The sequence below is a fragment of the Zingiber officinale genome, chromosome 11A (assembly GCF_018446385.1).
Source record: "Zingiber officinale cultivar Zhangliang chromosome 11A, Zo_v1.1, whole genome shotgun sequence".
In the NCBI taxonomy this organism is placed as follows: domain Eukaryota; kingdom Viridiplantae; phylum Streptophyta; class Magnoliopsida; order Zingiberales; family Zingiberaceae; genus Zingiber; species Zingiber officinale.
The window spans coordinates 97,228,346-97,245,513 of NC_056006.1; the positions used below are offsets into that span (position 1 = coordinate 97,228,346).

Sequence of the window (17,168 nt, forward strand, 5' to 3'; positions counted from 1 at the left end):
ACATAATTTAATAATTACCTTGAAATTAGCTAACCGTTTTATATATGTGAATTTTTTTTTCTCAATTTTTATGAGATTATCACAAAAGCAGGTCATTTTAATATTAATAGGTCGAACGTATTCATCTTTTTGCCTAGGCGTTTACTCACGGGTGAATATTTAACCTTGGCATCACGTCTATGAAAAAGAATCGTCACAAGTGAAACAAATGGCATACGAGACGCATCCGCAGCATGCTAATGCTGGAACTTGCGGACTGCTTTATCACTTTATGCTCGAAGAAGACTGAAGCAGAGCATCCACCGCCTGAAAATCCTCCACGACAGAGAAAAATTTATTACAAAAAAGAAACTGAAAAACCAAAAAGCAGATTCGCAGTAGCGCACAGAATGATCAAGGAGAGGAGATAATAAGACCATTTACGACATATTATCGGCATTCACTTTTTCAGCAGGAAGCCCTGCAACGAGAGCTAGTTAGCTAGCTATGAGTTACAATTCCAACAGCCTCACAGTCTCCTTCGCCAACCAACGTCCATGGAGGAGGGGCGTCAGAGAGCGGCAGCGGTCATCGTCGCCCGAACGCCTGAGCCAGTGGCCCGGCCCCATGTATCGCTGGCCGGTGAGTCCCCGGCCCCTGTGCTTTTAACTAATTAATCTCTCTTGATTCCATATGTATTCCGGCCATACGCGCAGGAAGACGACGCGAATAGTTCGTGGAGATTGTTCGAAGAACGTGTTAGAACTGGACCTTTTGGCCTCTCACGGTACTCTGAGCACGATTTATTATGCACATCGAATTCTGTAGATTACGTACGTCGATGATTGTTATAGATATATAAATTGATTCATCAGCTTCCCTTCACAACCTCACTCCCCGGTCCGAATCCTGGTCCTCGACGACGACGGCCACGGGCCGGTGAACCCGAGGCTGACTCAGTTCATTAGGAACTCGCCGCCGAGGATCCGGGGCGAGTGGAACCTCGTCCCCGCTGGCTCAGAGGCGGAGCCAGCGGAGGACCCCGGGCTGAGCGAGGAGGAGTACAAGAAGGCGATGAAGAAACTGCGGAAGCAGGTGTACAACCCGCCGTACCCGCGGCGGAGGGCGTGGAGGCGCGGCCTCTTCAGCAGCTGGACCGGCAATGGCGGATCGGAGGCAGAGGAGGAGGAGAAGGAGGAAGGGAAGGAGTGCGCGGTCTGCTTGGAGGCATTCGTGGCCAACGAGCACGTCCTCGTCACGCCCTGCAACCACATGTTCCACAACGACTGCTTGGTGCCGTGGGTGAAGCTCCATGGCAAGTGCCCGGTGTGCAGGTTCGTGTTCTGCGAAAAGAAACCGGCGGTGAGCAGGAACAACAGCAGCAGCAGCAACAGCTTCAATGCAGGCGTTCTCACCCATGGATTTGGCAATGGGATGGACGGCGGCGTGTCTCAGGAACTCGCCACGCTCATCAGGGCCATGGAGGAGGCCTTCAACTGGATGAGCTACTCTCGCCCTGCACCGCATCAGTAAAAAGAAATCGATGCCGAGCAAAAGTATAACAAGTTGATCGAATGATTCCAACTTATATACGTGTTATTGTATACCCGGCCGTCTGCTTAAATGCTACGCGGACAGTGGGAAAATAAGATGCTGATCACTAGAGAACTGGAAGGAAACAGTTAGACTGTTTATTAGTGCGAGTACTTTATAGTCGAAAAAGAAAATTAAACAGAGCAAGCCAACGTTTCTGCCGTGAGCCATTTATAGTTGTCATCGTCTTCAATCTTCCAGGTTGTGACGAACCGGGCGGGTTGCTCTTGGCAAGAAGACACGGCCAACTCGCTGAGTTGATGGCGCATCCAACTCGTAAGCTCCCATTTCAAGTTTAAGGTCAAATGGTGGACAGCTTCAGGCTTCAGCACAAATTTGTCTGTCCCCTGGAGAAACGACCTTAAAATTATATTTCCGATTTTGTTGTTTTGCATTGATTGTGCATGATCTAATAGTGCCAGGCCACGTTATATGGCTCTCATAGTCTCATGCTCCACTTTTTCCCGCTGGAATTCGAAATGCTCAAATGCTCTAATACATTTTAACATGGAATTGTCGCCTCCTATCTTCTTTCGAATTGTTCTTATCAGTGCAGTAAGATTTTGTCTTTGTTGGGAGAGCAAAGAGTTGAGCCCAGGGCATCTCCAATACCAAATTTACTAGATTTGTAAAATCAAAAAAGAAGTATGGAGGAGATTTGAGATTTATAATTAAAGAGCAGTAGTAAAAAATTTAAATTTATTTTTTTTTAATCTCAAAATTGATGTAATATATGTATATATATATATATATATATATTATATTCCCAATCTAAAATTTAAAGTTTAGAGTAAAAGAATTAGTTTATTAAATATAATATATCAGCTTTTCTATAATTTATCTTATTTTTATTTTTTCAATATTTTCTCTCTCTCCTCTATATTTTTTTATTATTATCTAAAATGATAAACATGGAAATGTAAAGTGAAAATTAGAGGTAAGGGTGCTTATAGTGAGTCATGTGATCAAGAGAAAAAAGAATATGATAAATAATAGAAAGAGATAGTAAGCCCTGAATACATAATGTTCCGTAGTGTATCTGAGAATAGATCTTTGTTGGGGATCGGTGGCCGGCTAGAAGGGAGGTTGGATAGCTAGGTCACCCCCAACTTCTTTTCTTCTCTACAAAGGATTAGTGCACACGCGGAAATACGACTAATTAATGAAAACAATAAAGAAAGAATACCAAATCGCTAACAAGCTCGATGTAACGTGGTTCGGAGATTGCTTGCTCCTACTCCACGGCGTGTCCTTGAGGTGGACTAGCCTTTGATCCTTAGGTGGATCAATCCCCGGCAATCTCCGGCTAGAGTTTTCTCCTTCTCGGTGGAGCAAACCTCTCACAAAGGATCTCTTCCTCTTTACAATGATGGACTTAGGTTTAGGAGGAAGAGAGTAGGCTTGGAAGTTTTGGGCAATGACAAGGAGTTATTCAATAAGCATGAGTCACCTCCTTCAATCCCCAAAGCCTCCCTTAAATAAGAGGAGAGAGTTGATCATCATATCAACTCATCTCGGCACCAGTCGACTGGCAAAACCATCAGTCGACTGGTGTTACCGTTGGAGGTAGCCAACGGCTACTTCGCAGCACCAACAGTATGCCAACGGTCATTTACCAGTCAACTGCTAAAACATGCAGTCGACTGGTGCAGTCGACTGCTAAAACTTGCAGTCGACTGATCCATACTGACCGAACGAACATAACCATTCTGTTCGCGCCCAGTCGACTGCTAAAACATGCAGTCGACTGCTACAGTACTGCTATAGTAAACCCTAAAACTATGCTTTTTCTCCGAGTACAATCTCTCGTGTACTCGTATCCTCACCCTTACGACTCATTTGATGCTTCCTTTGCAGCTTTAACAGAACCTTCAAGCATACTTTCTTTGGCTCTCGTCCCTCGGATGCATTCAAGCCTGCGGCTCGTCCCCAATGCCATCATTCGCGTATGCTTCGAAATCGCTTCCCTCGACCCTTGTCCTCGCTGCCTTGTCCACGGTCCCTCGGATGCTTTATCCTTCACCGGACCTGAAGCCATCAACCTGAGTCGCATGTGTATCCTGCGAACCTGCACAACTCAAATACACATATCAGATACAAGGGTGAACCTAACTTAAACTCTTTGACACACACATCAAAACTATGATCGTACCGATCAAAATAATAGAAAGAGATAGTAAGCCCTGAATACATAATGTTCCGTAGTGTATCTGAGAACAGATCTCTTGGTCCATAAAAAATTGGATTAAGAGATGGTCCATTTTTTAATATAATTACCATCGGATAATAATTGTGATCTGATTGCAATTAATTGTGTTTCCTCCTTGGGTTCATCGTCCCCACTAGGTTATAGTTTGGATCGGAGCGGACGGTCGGAGACCGCCCCCCTGCTCAGCGCCCGACAACCTAGACACTTGCCCACTTTCGGTGGCATCTGTCCGTACGCTTCGACCCAAATTATATTATGGTGGGGACAATGAACCCAATAAAGGATCATAATTAATTGTGACCAAGATCCGACCGTAATTGGGAGTGGACCATCTCCTGGTCCACTTTTTTAGAGACTAAGTGATCTGGTCTCAGTGTACCTGTGCCTTTAGAAATAGACCTCTTATATAATATCAATTTTCCTTTATGCATGAATATTAATACATTTCTAAAAAATGATCGACTATTCTGACAATTTGATACCTTTCAAAAATAAGTCTACCACCTCTGCACTTTATAAGGTGAAAGCTTCCATCGTAAATAATGTATAGGGAATATTCTCTTGATTCTCTAACAACTGTTACACAAAATGTCAAAAAAGAACATTAGATCATTGGATTGTTGGGTCATTAATATGCTTTAATGATAAGCTCGATCGACCCTCGTTACATACAGGATTGAGTAAGCTAAAGAATGATGACCCTCTCAAGGACTCAATCTTTGCTTGTCCTATATGCTTGAGTAAAGAGCCCGATGGGACCGTGTGCTTAGTAGGTCCGAACGACCATACCACTCTATCGAGACACGTGCCTGTGTTAGCCTTAAGTGATCCAGTAGATTCAAATATGAATAACACTAAAATAACTCGAGGTTTCATCGACCCTGAGGGACTCGGGATTCAATCGGACCAATCCGATTAGCTAAACTATACTCGGGTAAATCATGTGACCATGCTAGCCTATAGTGTTGACCCCTCTTTAACTTTAATTATTACATCAGCCAACTTTAGTAACTTTGTCCCCGACTTCAGGGGCTATCGTATTTGCCTATCAATATCATTCTCAAGTTTGATCAATAAGAGAATAGTCCCCAGGACGTAGCACAGACGGTGGACGCATGATATATAATCTAATGTGATGACCATCGGTCAATTTTTAGAAACTGATGACCTGGAGTTTATCTCACCATGCGTCTGACGCCTGTGTACCTACATATACCCCTCTATATATGTGGGGCCGATACTAGAAAAAATCGTTAATGTAACGAATCTACATCTGATTAATAAGAGAATAAGGTCGATGACCCGCTGTTGCTCTTAGTTCTCAAAACCATTGTCGACCTCGTTTGTTAGCATCCTCACACAGCCAGGAAAAGAAGAACTAGCCAGGCGAAGTTTGTTAGCATCCAGAATACAGAAGTCAAGGAAATACAATCCGACAGCTCAAATGATTCAATCTCTTTGGCAACTGCATGCATCAAATCAATCGAGGGCAGATAACTCGCACGTTCGATCAACCTCCCATTCATTCATCTCAAGTACTCGACAGGTATCTTACGGCTTTATCATCGTCTCCATATTCGAAGTCACCAATGTTGCATTGCCTGTCAAAAGTGTTGTGCGATCAGCGTGATTAGCTAGAGAAGGGCCGACGGCATGTCTAAAGGAAGACCGTATCCTACTTTTGAATTCAGCCAGGAATGCATTTGCTTGCTCTTGTTGATTTTCTGAAATGGCTGGAATCACGCTAATTTCATTTCCTTCTATTTCTACCGGATTATTGGAGTTAAAGTAAAAACAAAGCGAATTTCTTCTTTCAAATAAACAAGAGTCGACGATTTTATTTCATTTTTTTCAATGAAATAATTAGAATATTAATGCTCTGTGATCCCGAACGTGCGGGTGTTCATCAAAGTAGGTGGTTCATCCAACCGCCGCTTAAATTTGGTTAGTTCGATCTCCGACTCCCAACCATAAACTCGCCGCCCCATCAATACGACAGACCTGCGATTCGAGCGACCCACTGTGGATGCCGAAGGAGATCTCCCATCCAACGGCTCCAGTACATCTCAGGGCGTGGAATTCGAAGTAGCAGGAAAAAGATCGTTTTTTTTTGCCCTTTTATCTTCCATGATCCGATCAACGCCGTTGGATGATCCAAGTCGAAATACCTCGGAATAAAAGCCCCGGATGGGTCGCCATGCCCTGCTTGTGATCTGCTCCTGCCTTGCCCACTTCTTTTCTTCCTCGTTTGTGGGCACTCTCGGAGTTGGAGGCAGAAAAGGATGAAGGTAACCCTTGTGTCTCGCAGCGGGAGGGAGGTCATCAAGGGTGGGATTGAACTCGCCGACGGGGTATTTTTTTTCTCTCGCTTCTCTCTGTCCGATAAGCAAAATTCATTTGTCTTGTGATTTGTCGGAGGGATTTATCATCCTCTGGTCTTTCTTTGCGATAGTGTCAGTGTTTTGTGTTTTCTAGTTTGTTGCTCTTTATCTTGTTTAATTGTTAGATTGGGCTCACTGGAAGTGTTCAGATCTGTTTGATTGCTTTCCTTATTTAATAGTTTTGTTTGTAGATTTGAGTTTAAAAATCTGTTTCTTGGCGTGCGTTTTCAGGCTACTGTAAGCGATCTACAGGAAGCTATACATGGTCGAAGTAAGTTTCTTCATGGCTTAATTCCTTCATTCTTATATTCATGTTACCAGAAGGGTACTGTAATTAGTATAAATTACCACATAGATTGCTTCTAGTCTTAGAGCCCAAAAGAAAAGAAAAGTATCCCTTTATGTACCCAATGGGAAAAAGTGAGATGGTTATATTTGGACGTGCTAACTATTTTTCAATAATGATGAGTATAATGGCTAGAAGATAACACCTAAATATTATGCTTTTAAACTTGGTACTTTGACATGCACATCCGGCTGTCTCCTTCATATATAATTTTTATTTAGGTAGTAATTTGATATTGTGCCTATGTAATAAACAATAATAAATGGGCTTGGTTTATCTCCAAGCATCTTAATCAATTATAAGTATGTGCCTTAAAATTAAGTAAATAAGGTAATTCACAATACCTCAAATCCAATAGCTCTAAGATTGTAACTGTAACTTTATTCCAAATTTTCCTGTTATATATGTAAAATTAGGTGATCCTGTCCGAACTATGAGTTGATGAAAGCTGGGGACGTGACGCTCTCTACTGACTTCGTGTAGACGTCGGGATGAGGTGGACCTCCGGCGAACCTGCAATAAAGTCGGGCTGGAAAGGGGTTCCCGACGACGATCCTCCGACGCTCAAGTCAGGCGAGAAGAAAGCTGGAGCAAGACAATGAGAACTGTAGCTACAGTGTGGATGATTGCATACCTCCGCTGAAGCTTAGGGGTCCTTATATAGGACCCCGGGGAGGTGCGTGCACGTTTCCCGAGGCGTGCACGCTTCCCCAAACATACCTCAAACATGGATGTCAGAAAAAGGATGTCTGACGTCATTCCGCAACCGTCCGAGCATATCCCTGACGGGACAGTGGAAACTTCCATCGTACGATTCTGTGTACGGCCTGACCGTCGACCACGTTGATTGTTGGCGGCAGCTGTCTCTAGGATGATCTCCCCAGCCGTCCCTTTTGTCCTTTTTTGTCTTTCGTCTATTCCTGGACCGAGCGGGCCGACCGCCCGGCGCTCTAGGCGCGCGGGGATGTGAGTGTATCGGACCGAGTGGGGAGGCCCCCGGTCATGTGCTCGGATGAGATTGCGCCACCTTGATCTGCGACTCAGTCGGGCGGCTTGGCCTCTCGGCACAGAAACTCCTTTACCTTGCGTCGGAAACCCGACCTGTGATCGAGCTGTCTTTCGTCCGACCTGGGAGATTCCGTTCGGCAGGACCTTAGGGTCGACTCTCTTGACCTTTGACTCCTACGTGTCACTGACCTCCTCCTGGACGGGTCCCCCGTCCTTACCACCGGATCATTAGGTTTTAATATTTATGCTTTTACTATTTAAGTGGTCACATTTTGAATTTTTCCTCTAGATTCCTTGTCTTTATTAATTGAATTTCTTAAACAAACATTTTGTTATTTATGTATATTCTGAGCACTGGCCGCACTTATATTTTGCTGATTTAGTGAATGTGAAACACATTTAAGAAATGAAAGATGGATCTAGAAAAATGTATATATTCGTTTAATGTGTGTATTGAAATTCATTAGTATGGCAACTTTAACCAAGTTCAAAGAGGAAAATCTAATATTTGCTAAATTGTTCAAGTGGCCATTTATTGCAAAAGGCATTGGGAAATAACCCAACTTATCCTTTCGTATTTCTGATTACCTTACCTCACATAATTGAGCTCCTATCCTTTAGCATAGTCTCATCACATGGAATTATTTAGTTGGGGGCATGTTCTCTTTAGTTATATGTATTGGCAATATTTAAATATCACATACCAAGTTGATAAAATGTTAAATTTAATTAAGTGATCACTTATCCCCAAACATGAAGTTATAGGTAAGAGTCCAATGTTTAATTTTGTATCCCACCTCTCCCAAAATGCATAAAAGAAGGTAATAGATTATAGTTTCACGAAGAGTGTAAAGAAATTATTGCAAATATTTCTCTTGAAATCAGATGTTAACAAATGAACACATTATGCAATCTTGTTAAGAACATCAATAATCGAGTGCCACAATCGAGGAAAGATAGTGTTAGAAGAGCACACTGATCTTCTTGGAAGAGGGATAAAGCAAAAGAGGGAATATTTATTTGTGATTAAACTCGGTTGATTTTCATTGTTGATGTGAACATTACATATATGACTAACTCCTCTAGAGTTGCTCTACAAGACTCCAAGGGCATGTTTGGTTGAAGGTTATTGTTGATAACCTTGGTTATTTGCCTAAGGTTATGTTATTTAATCTTGTTTAGTTCAAGTAATGAGTGACTCCCAAGTAATGGAGCATGCTTGCCACGTCAACAAATGAGGGATATAACCCGGAATATGATAACCTTGGAAGTGTGAGGTTTTACGTGATTCCGGGGTTAACAAAAAAAAATTAAATGCAATTGTCGATTGTCAATCCAGAGTAAATAATTTCTAATTCCTTTGTCCATTGTTGATCAATTTCCTACTAGAACTAAATGCAATTGTAATGAACTACAAATTATAATTAAGATTAAATAAAATTGGTTGTCAACGCAAAGTTTGAATTGATCACTATTGCGACAGAAGCACAAAACAAAGCCTGTCCTAGCTATCACTTTGTCAAAATGTTACAGGTTTACTTGTTCAAAAAGTTAAGGTATAGGCTTAGCAAGCAAGCATACAAATAATTTTGGTAGTAGAAATGAGAATAATGAGATGGACAAGAGACAGATTCTAAAGTATGTTATTAACTAGTGGGAGGTGTATCTCTAATAGATGATAAAATTGAAAAGAGGAAATAGGTTAATATGGAAAGGTCAGGTTTGATGATCGGTAGATTCTGAATTTGATTAGCATATTAGAATACATTAATGACATTGACATAATAATTTATAACATGACTACGTATCAAGCTTGGTGATCAGAAAAATCAATCTTAAATAGACATGATTCATTTGTGTTCATTATTGAATTATGATTTACTTTATCCTCATGTATATGATAATGCATACTGAAGTTACCTTAAGATAGCATATTGTATGAGCATTGCTGTCATTTTTCAAAATTAGGTTATCCTATTTTCTTGCCTCTGTAAGCATAACCAACTTAGCACATTTAAACAACATACTAAGAGACTGAACTTCCTTAAGCACTTTTACCATCATTATCAACACACATGCATTGATTGTTACATTAGGTTCTTTTTATTAACATATAGTGTTACAAAATATGATCTATTCGTTTGCTGGTTCTATTTAATTTCTTACCTTGAGATATGTAAGTTTTGTTAAAATTGAACTACGTCTGTGATTATCAGACAATAATCGTCCATATGATTCTTCTCCGTTTGCAGTTAAAAAATATTATCCTTCGAGACAGCGGCTTACCCTTCCACTGCAAGCTGGAAGTCAAGGAAAACCAATTGTACTTGTTCCAAAGAGTAAATTGGCAGACTATTGCGATGGGAATGCCAACAACTTAACTGTTCTTTTCAAGGATTTAGGCATACAAGTTTCTTACAGCACTCTTTTCTTCTGGGAGTATTTGGGCCCACTAATTATCTACCCCATCTGCTACTACTTTCCAGTGTACAAGTACTTTGGTTATGAGGGTGAGCGAGTTGTTTACCCAGTCCAGACATATGCTTTGTACTATTGGTGCTTCCATTATTTCAAGCGTATCATGGAGACTTTCTTCATTCATAGATTCAGCCATGCAACTTCACCTCTCTCCAATGTATTCAGAAACTGTGCCTATTACTGGACTTTTGGAACATACATTGCTTACCATGTGAATCATCCACTGTATACACCTGTCGGTGATCTGCAAATGAAGATTGGATTCACATTTGGGTTGATTTGCCAAATTTCAAACTTGTACTGCCATCTCATTTTGAGGAACCTCAGAAGCCCTAGTGGTAACGGTGGCTACCAGATCCCTGGGGGGTTTTTGTTCAACATAGTGACTTGTGCAAACTACACAACAGAGATCTACCAGTGGCTTGGTTTCAATATTGCTACTCAAACAATAGCAGGTTATGTGTTCCTCATAGTGGCTAGTCTCATTATGACTAACTGGGCCCTCGCAAAGCACCGGCGACTCAAGAAGGTAAACTAGCACAGTCTGTATTTAGCAGATTCAAAGTAGTTGCCACTTTTAGTTGCCACTTTTTGTTTGGTTTTTGAAGTTTAGATGCATATTTTTCTTATGATTTCATAGTTTTACAAATTGTATCCTAGTAAAGCTTATTCAACATGCAAACTAACCTTTAATTATTATGCCTGTGTCTGATTTACGTTTATTGCAGTTATTTGATGGAAAAGAGGGGCGGCCTAGGTATCCACGACGTTGGGTAATACTTCCTCCGTTCATCTGAGCTTCAGAAATTTGGAGCTGCAGGCAACTGGAACATGTGCTTACTTTGTACACCTGAAATTTCTCCTTTCAGGTTTTTATCTCTGAATTTTCTATTCAGATAGAACTTCTGTTTACTCCCTGTAGGTTTTTACTTGTGATGGTTGTTGTTAACCGATGGGTAGAAATATGTAGGCAGTGAAACTTGTTCTGTCTGCATTGCAAATTCTACATAGCTGGGAACAAATTTCATATCAAATGTCTAGTTTCCTTGCATATGTTTGTAAATACCAATGGAAAGTAGGGTGTTTAAAAAAACATATTCATTATATAATAATACATCACACCGTCATCGATTAAAAATTAAAAATAAGGGTTAAATAGGACATAGCTATTTGGTATCAGTTAGCTATTACACAACAAGAACAGCTGGTCTTGTCAAAAGCCTTACAAGCTAGACTATTCGAAAACGAGCATGCATTCATTGCACGAAGGATGAATGACCTGCGTCTCACTCGAGCAGCAACTCTGATGTTGCCATAAATTCAGCTGGTTAAATTTTAATACTTCCAATAAACTGGTGTCGCAAGGCCCTAAAATCTAGCGAAACTAAGTAGTTCTAACGCTTATCCTACTTTATGCCATGATCCAACATCTGTGACGAGCCTTTCAATATAAAATTCCTGTCGCAGCCCTCTTGAACATGTCAAGCACCTGGGAAAGTAAACAAGGTTTAATCTTCATGTCACTGTGGCATCACATTAGTTCGATCCATGGTCTTATTACAAAAGAATAAGAATATTTCTGGAATCGAACAAGTAGATGAAGTTTATGAAGGTCATCTGAGACAATACCTGCTTCGAAGACAGGCCTATGTTCTCTAAATCAGACAACTGTAAGTATTCAAACCAAATAAGAATTCACAAAGTCCAAATGAAAAGTTTCTGAATGCTAGTTTGATTGTCTATTTTATTTATGACTTACTGATTTCAATGGGTTGGGCATTTCTTCTCTAAGTTCAAGTATGTACTCTGCTCGTTTTTCACCAATACCCTGGTTGTGGAAAATCAGTGTTATTTGAAGATTAAACAAGACTGTTGATCAAGATTGAACCTAGAGTTGCAAAGTACCTTTAATTGCATTAGCTCCTCTCTGTAAGATAGAAAAAAATAGTGTCAATAAAATTTGCTTCACAACTTATTTCGTTTTGACCATATATTGAACACACATTTTTATTTTTATTTTTTAAAAAATCACTTATGTGGAAAATGTGGAAGACAAATTGCCATTCTCACTATTGAAAAAAATCTTCGTTTGAAAAAAGGCCACATATCCTACTTATCTGGAAAAGTTGTAGTGGTATTGTCAAAAGCCAAAAGATATTAGTCTACCAAAAAAACATTGAACTACAAGACAGCAATTAATAAGGCATTCATGAGATGAAGAGCTTACTTGCTGGCATTGTTCAAGAATTGTAAATACTCCTCAATCAGACTTTCCTGCGTACCCATGGAACCTAATTAGTGTCACGTTATTCATCCATTGAAGCATTTAAGCTTTATGGTAAAGCAAACCTTTAAACTTGAACTTGATGCTTTGAATTTTTTGAATGGAGTTTCATTTTGAAACTCATCCTTTAAATAATTAAATTTTGGTGTTTTTGGCTCCAAAAAAATAGAAGAGATGCAGTCATCAGATGACAACTTGGTAATTGAAGTTGTATTGGAAGGCAAAGGCGAGAGGGCTTTTCTTGAGGGATCATGTAATTCCTTGTCAGCAGCTGGTGATCCCAGAGTATCCAGAGGAGTAAAAGGTAAGTTCTCCTTGTTAAACGATGAGCCTACATAAACAAGAGAAAATGGAGGCTGCTTTCTCTAGCTGAAGAAATCCTCACTGCATAATCCAATATGCACTATACATACCAATCGAGTTAGAGGTCTTGGGTAAGGTAATTTGGGTCGCACTTGTCTCATCATTATCACGGATAGAAACAATATTATCACAGCCAGGCAAAACCTATAAAAAAAGGCAGGTTATAACAACACATCTTGATTATCTTCATCGATCACAAAATTACAATTCACCTCGGTTTGCTCAATGGTAATGCTGCCATTTCTTGTGATCAAGTGTGCCCCAGAGGTTTCTAGCTGAAGAGGCAAAATTTAAGTTAAAAAAAAAATAGGTGAAAAAGAAAAAAGAACTACTACTGTGATTGCAATAACATCTTCAACAGAGCAAAATTAGGACAAATATGGTATTCTTATTCCTTTTGTAACAGAGTTGTATTGTCGAGTATCACATTGATCTCCTATCCTCCATGCATAGTTGTAGACTGATTTAGAAACTTGAAATTATAGTGTCCAAGCACAATTAAGAAAATGTGTGTGACTACGAAATGAGCAAACTTACTGACAATTGTAGCGCAAATCACTAAGCTGTAGCATAATTGGCATAAACAAGAAAAGATGTGAACTTACCTTAACGTTTGCTGAAATTGGGGCCACAGAATTAAATAGCACTCCACTGAGACACGGCATAAGCGCACGAGGCATTCAAAAAATTAGTTCAAGAAAGAGCAGCTATAACCGTAGTGCAATTAAAAGTGGTGAGATAAGAAAACTGACCTTCCCTTGCATTCTGGAGCTTTTCTTTTTGAAGAAGAGCAGTTTGATTCTTGTTTTTTTGAACGATTAGCTGATGATAATGGTGAAAAAGGTCCTAGTATTCTCTGAGCACTTTTGTTCTTCCCTTTTGAATTCAACCAAGCTTGAAGCTTAGCTTCCATATCAATTTTCACCTTTGGAGTCTCCTTGCAATCTAGACTTGCATAGTTCATAACTTTTCGACTGCGAGCAGCCAAACTGACTGTGTGTACAGCCTCTTGGTACGATACGGGATTCTGCATCATTTTTCAACTGTCATAATACAAACAAAATGCAATTCTTCACAAGACAATATTGGACACATACAAGGCATGCTATCATCAACGCGAGACTTGTCCCTCCCAGTGAGTCCTGTAATATTCGAGTCAATTTGCTCTCTCGATATGGAATTCGTGTTTCGTTGTTGTTTAGGGCATAAATGACATTTGATAGTGCAAACAACGACTGATTAATCTTCACGCTCTCTTGAAGGCGAATACCATCATTGCAACTTCTCCTGTTGTCTTCATTACCTGTGAGGCACATGCACCTGTGAAGCAATAGGCATCTTGCAATAACAATGAAATGTCTACCAAAAAAAAAAAAAAAAGGTGTTTGAAGAAGGAGCGAACCTGCTAAGTCGATGAGGTTTAGCTTCCCTTTAGAAACACCATCTGTGACAGCAATCGCAAGAACTGCATGGCTCCTGCTCGAGACATCGTTGAGGCCTGTCGGCCCAACTTTTCGTCTGTCAACGCCAGTTTCGAACACCTCACGGAACTCGTTCATCGAGTGTATCGGTACCTTTTAAGATAACCCAATGGAACGGAAATCGAACAATCTGCTGGTAGAAAAGAAAGTTGGGAAGAAAACTATTTTGACGATGATAAAATACCCAGGATAATCCTTTCAGCTGGACCCTCCCGTCCTTATCATCCATAGCGACGATCTCCTTCGCCTTAGGCTCCAGCAAATCGTAGCACCGGTCCATGTAGATCTCGTAGTATGCAACCTCCACAGAGAAGTTGCCCAGTTTGCTGCACATGGAAAAGATGGTCGACATTGACAGCGGGATCATTCCAGGCTCGCCCTTTACGCCCTGGTTCAACAATTAACTGGACATGAAACCTAGGTACTACTAACGACGAGGCGAAGAAAAAGTGCTCTGCTGCCTTTCCTGCATCGTGTAGGTCTTCCCGCTCCCGGTGGCTCCGTAGGCAAAGACGGTTGCGTTGAGCCCTCGGAAGACGCCAGGAATCACCGCACCGACCTCACGGTCGAAGATCTGGCCGATGCGGTCGCTTTGCCCGAAGAAAGAGTCCAACTTGTAGCATTCGCTCCGGCTTCAGGATTCCACATATCTCCTCAACAGACGAATAAAAAAAGGAGTGGAAAAAAACACGGATCCGCGCACCTGCTCCACTGATCTTTAAGCTGGACAGCGACTTCCTCGCCGGCGCCGCAATCCCGGTCGAGTAGGGCGACGCAGGGGATCGATCGATCATCGCCGTTGGAATCGATCTCCCATCGGAGGAACGGGCGCACCCGCAGCACCACCCTCACCGGCGACGACATGGAAGAAGAGGGCTTCGTGGAGTTCGAGGGTTGATCGTCCATTTCAAATCGAGATCTGAGTTGGGGGAGGGCGATGCAGCTTTTTTATTGGGAGCCCTATTGAATTCTATTATGGTGTTCAGCTTGCACACGAAACAGGCTTTATATCGAATTCTATTGGATGTTCTACAGTTTTGTTGTACGCTTAGTGGTGGAGTCTTGTGTTTGAAACCAAGTACTTGCCGCTGAATCCGTCGTCCGTTAGGCCAGTTGCAGTTTGAATTTGATTTAAATTTTGAATTCGAAGGCCACATGTAATTTTCATATTCAAAATGTATAATTTAAGATAAAAAAATTATTTTATTAAATTTAGATATTCATTTTTTAATACATCATATAGCTCATTTAGTCTGTAATGTAAAGATTTTTTAAACTATTTTATTCAAAATTTAAGATAAAATTTTTGAATAAGATATCTATATGGATGCTCATTTAGTCTGTTTTGTAGATATTTAAATGTTATTTACGTTATAATAAATTTATTATAATTTAAAAATATAATTTTAGATAACGTGAGATTAATTAGTTTAAAAAATAATAAATGTCGGACGAGTAAATGTGAACTTACATCTCAAGTATAAATAAAACAATATAAAGAATTCAAATGAAAATTAAATAGAAGAAGTGAATTATTAATTAATTAATTATTCATATTTGCATGATCCATGGCCTGTCAAAATAAAAAAAATAAAAATACTAGTTAGCATTTATAATCGAAGCAAAGGGAGTAGTAATATGTGATATGTCGGCGGCTCTTACTGGGATCGGTTGTCGTAAAGACGGCGGTTCCGGCGAAGTCGCAGTTGTAGTCCTGCGTCCCGGCCGCATGGTAGTACGCGTTCATGACGTACGTCGCGTGGGACCTCACCGTGTCGGGATCGAAGCACGCGCCGCCCTGCTGTATGGCGGCGCAGTCCACCTTCCCGGTCCCGCACGTCCAGTTTATGTTCGCCCGCAGCGCCTCGTCCGTCGCCTCGTTCTTCGCCACGCACCACTTCCCCCCGCCAGCAGAAGGCGCGTTATTGTCACCGCTTCCCGCGCCCGCATCCTTTCCCCTCCTTCCCCTCCTCATCACGCCGGAGTTGTACACCGGCGTGAAGTCCGGCCGGAAAAGCCCCCAGTTGCGCTCCGCCAGCGGCCCGGGCTTCTGGTCCTCGTTGAACAGCGCGAAGATGTACGTCTCGATGGTCCGGTTGGGCATCTGCGGCGTGCCCATCCCTGAATTGACGTGCCGCACCAGGCGGTGGTTGTACGCCGCCGCGTACTCCGGACTCACCCCGTACTGGTTGTTGTCCGCCGCCGAGGGCCACCCGGTCTCCCCCACCACGATGTCCACGTCGCCGTAGCCGAGCTTGTTCATCGCCGTGTGCACCGCGTCCAGCATGGCGTCGAACATGTTGGTGTAGGCCAGTCCCGTGCCGGGATCGTGCGACCCCGGCCGGAGTTTGAACAGCGCGTAGTCGAGTTTGTTGGCGTCGTAGCCGAAGTAGGGGTACGAGTTGACCACGAAGGGAGACCTGGCGTGGCGGTGGAACGCCAGCATGGGCGCCAGGATCACGCGGTCCCACCCGGGCCGGAACTGGCCTGTCGACGGCGGATCCGAGGCCTCGAGGATCCCCAGCGAGTGCGCCGTCGAGACCTTGATCCCCTGGAAGCCCGCCGCGACCAGCGCTCCCGCGATGGAGACCATCGCGGGGACGAGGTGGGGGATCAGAGTGTAGTCGAGGGAGTGGAGGACCTCGTTGCCGATGAGGACGAGAGTGATGCGGGTGGCGGGGACGAAGGGGGCGATGCTGGAAGCTACCCAAGCGTCGGCCGCGGCGCGGGAAGCGGCTAGGCTAGGGATCTCGCTGTTTGGGATGGCGACGACGACGGAGATTCCGGTGCCGGCGAAGGCGCGGAGGATGTCCGGGTTGGCGTCGAAGATCTTGACGCTGTCGATGATGGTGCGGTTCTTGATGAAGGATGCCACCTGGCCCGGCGAGGGGAGGTTGCCTCCGAGGGTGCCATAGTTTACGCCGATGGAGCGGCCGGAGGCGGAGGCGGAGGCGGATGAGAGAAGTAGGAGGAAGATGGTGAGAAGATGTGGCGTCATCGTGGTCGCACGTGTCAGCGGCGAAATTAATGTGTGCGTATTTAACGA

General features: G+C 42.5%; 4 protein-coding genes across 5 annotated transcripts; 2 read left to right on the forward strand and 2 right to left on the reverse strand.

Annotated features, from left to right (window-relative positions):
- The first annotated feature begins 427 nt into the window (after positions 1-427).
- On the forward strand, positions 428-1,706 carry LOC122030857. Its single transcript, XM_042589908.1, has 3 exons — positions 428-621; positions 696-766; positions 855-1,706. The coding sequence occupies exons 1-3, from the start codon at positions 487-489 to the stop codon at positions 1,510-1,512; spliced, it is 864 nt and encodes a 287-aa protein (XP_042445842.1). The 5' UTR covers positions 428-486; the 3' UTR covers positions 1,513-1,706.
- Positions 1,707-5,975: 4,269 nt separating this feature from the next.
- On the forward strand, positions 5,976-11,043 carry LOC122031935 (very-long-chain enoyl-CoA reductase-like). Its single transcript, XM_042591167.1, has 4 exons — positions 5,976-6,132; positions 6,394-6,433; positions 9,769-10,523; positions 10,723-11,043. Exons 1-4 carry the CDS (start codon positions 6,064-6,066, stop codon positions 10,789-10,791), a joined length of 933 nt encoding a protein of 310 aa, XP_042447101.1. The 5' UTR covers positions 5,976-6,063; the 3' UTR covers positions 10,792-11,043.
- A 55-nt stretch (positions 11,044-11,098) lies between these two features.
- Positions 11,099-15,084, reverse strand: LOC122031934 (kinesin-like protein KIN-10C). Of its 2 annotated transcripts, none has more exons than XM_042591165.1 (15): positions 14,826-15,084; positions 14,592-14,754; positions 14,307-14,513; positions 14,044-14,215; positions 13,739-13,944; positions 13,394-13,668; positions 13,247-13,292; positions 12,854-12,916; positions 12,692-12,785; positions 12,344-12,609; positions 12,222-12,268; positions 11,900-11,921; positions 11,754-11,822; positions 11,624-11,662; positions 11,099-11,483 (listed from the first exon to the last, which is right to left on the reverse strand). In XM_042591165.1, the coding sequence occupies exons 1-15, from the start codon at positions 15,026-15,028 to the stop codon at positions 11,439-11,441; spliced, it is 1,917 nt and encodes a 638-aa protein (XP_042447099.1). In that variant the 5' UTR covers positions 15,029-15,084; the 3' UTR covers positions 11,099-11,438. The 2 variants fall into 2 exon arrangements, with proteins under 2 accessions (XP_042447099.1, XP_042447100.1); XM_042591166.1 differs by having other exon boundaries at positions 14,307-14,510; positions 14,589-14,754.
- Positions 15,085-15,669: 585 nt separating this feature from the next.
- On the reverse strand, positions 15,670-17,120 carry LOC122031662 (glucan endo-1,3-beta-glucosidase-like). Its single transcript, XM_042590751.1, has 2 exons — positions 15,785-17,120; positions 15,670-15,695 (listed from the first exon to the last, which is right to left on the reverse strand). Exons 1-2 carry the CDS (start codon positions 17,118-17,120, stop codon positions 15,670-15,672), a joined length of 1,362 nt encoding a protein of 453 aa, XP_042446685.1.
- Between the last annotated feature and the right edge of the window lie 48 nt (positions 17,121-17,168).

Coding starts and splice junctions, on each gene's coding strand:
- LOC122030857 (XM_042589908.1), top strand. CDS start 487: ATGAGTTACAATTCCAACAGCCTCACAGTCTCCTTCGCCAACCAACGT. Junction 622..695: donor GCCCCATGTATCGCTGGCCG/GTGAGTCCCCGG, acceptor CCATACGCGCAG/GAAGACGACGCGAATAGTTC. Junction 767..854: donor GGACCTTTTGGCCTCTCACG/GTACTCTGAGCA, acceptor TTGATTCATCAG/CTTCCCTTCACAACCTCACT.
- LOC122031935 (XM_042591167.1), top strand. CDS start 6,064: ATGAAGGTAACCCTTGTGTCTCGCAGCGGGAGGGAGGTCATCAAGGGT. Junction 6,133..6,393: donor GGATTGAACTCGCCGACGGG/GTATTTTTTTTC, acceptor GTGCGTTTTCAG/GCTACTGTAAGCGATCTACA. Junction 10,524..10,722: donor AGCACCGGCGACTCAAGAAG/GTAAACTAGCAC, acceptor CGTTTATTGCAG/TTATTTGATGGAAAAGAGGG.
- LOC122031934 (XM_042591165.1), bottom strand. CDS start 15,028: ATGGACGATCAACCCTCGAACTCCACGAAGCCCTCTTCTTCCATGTCG. Junction 14,216..14,306: donor AGCTGAAAGGATTATCCTGG/GTATTTTATCAT, acceptor TTATCTTAAAAG/GTACCGATACACTCGATGAA. Junction 12,610..12,691: donor CAAGACCTCTAACTCGATTG/GTATGTATAGTG, acceptor TTGTTTATGTAG/GCTCATCGTTTAACAAGGAG.
- LOC122031662 (XM_042590751.1), bottom strand. CDS start 17,120: ATGACGCCACATCTTCTCACCATCTTCCTCCTACTTCTCTCATCCGCC. Junction 15,696..15,784: donor CTTTACGACAACCGATCCCA/GTAAGAGCCGCC, acceptor TTATTTTGACAG/GCCATGGATCATGCAAATAT.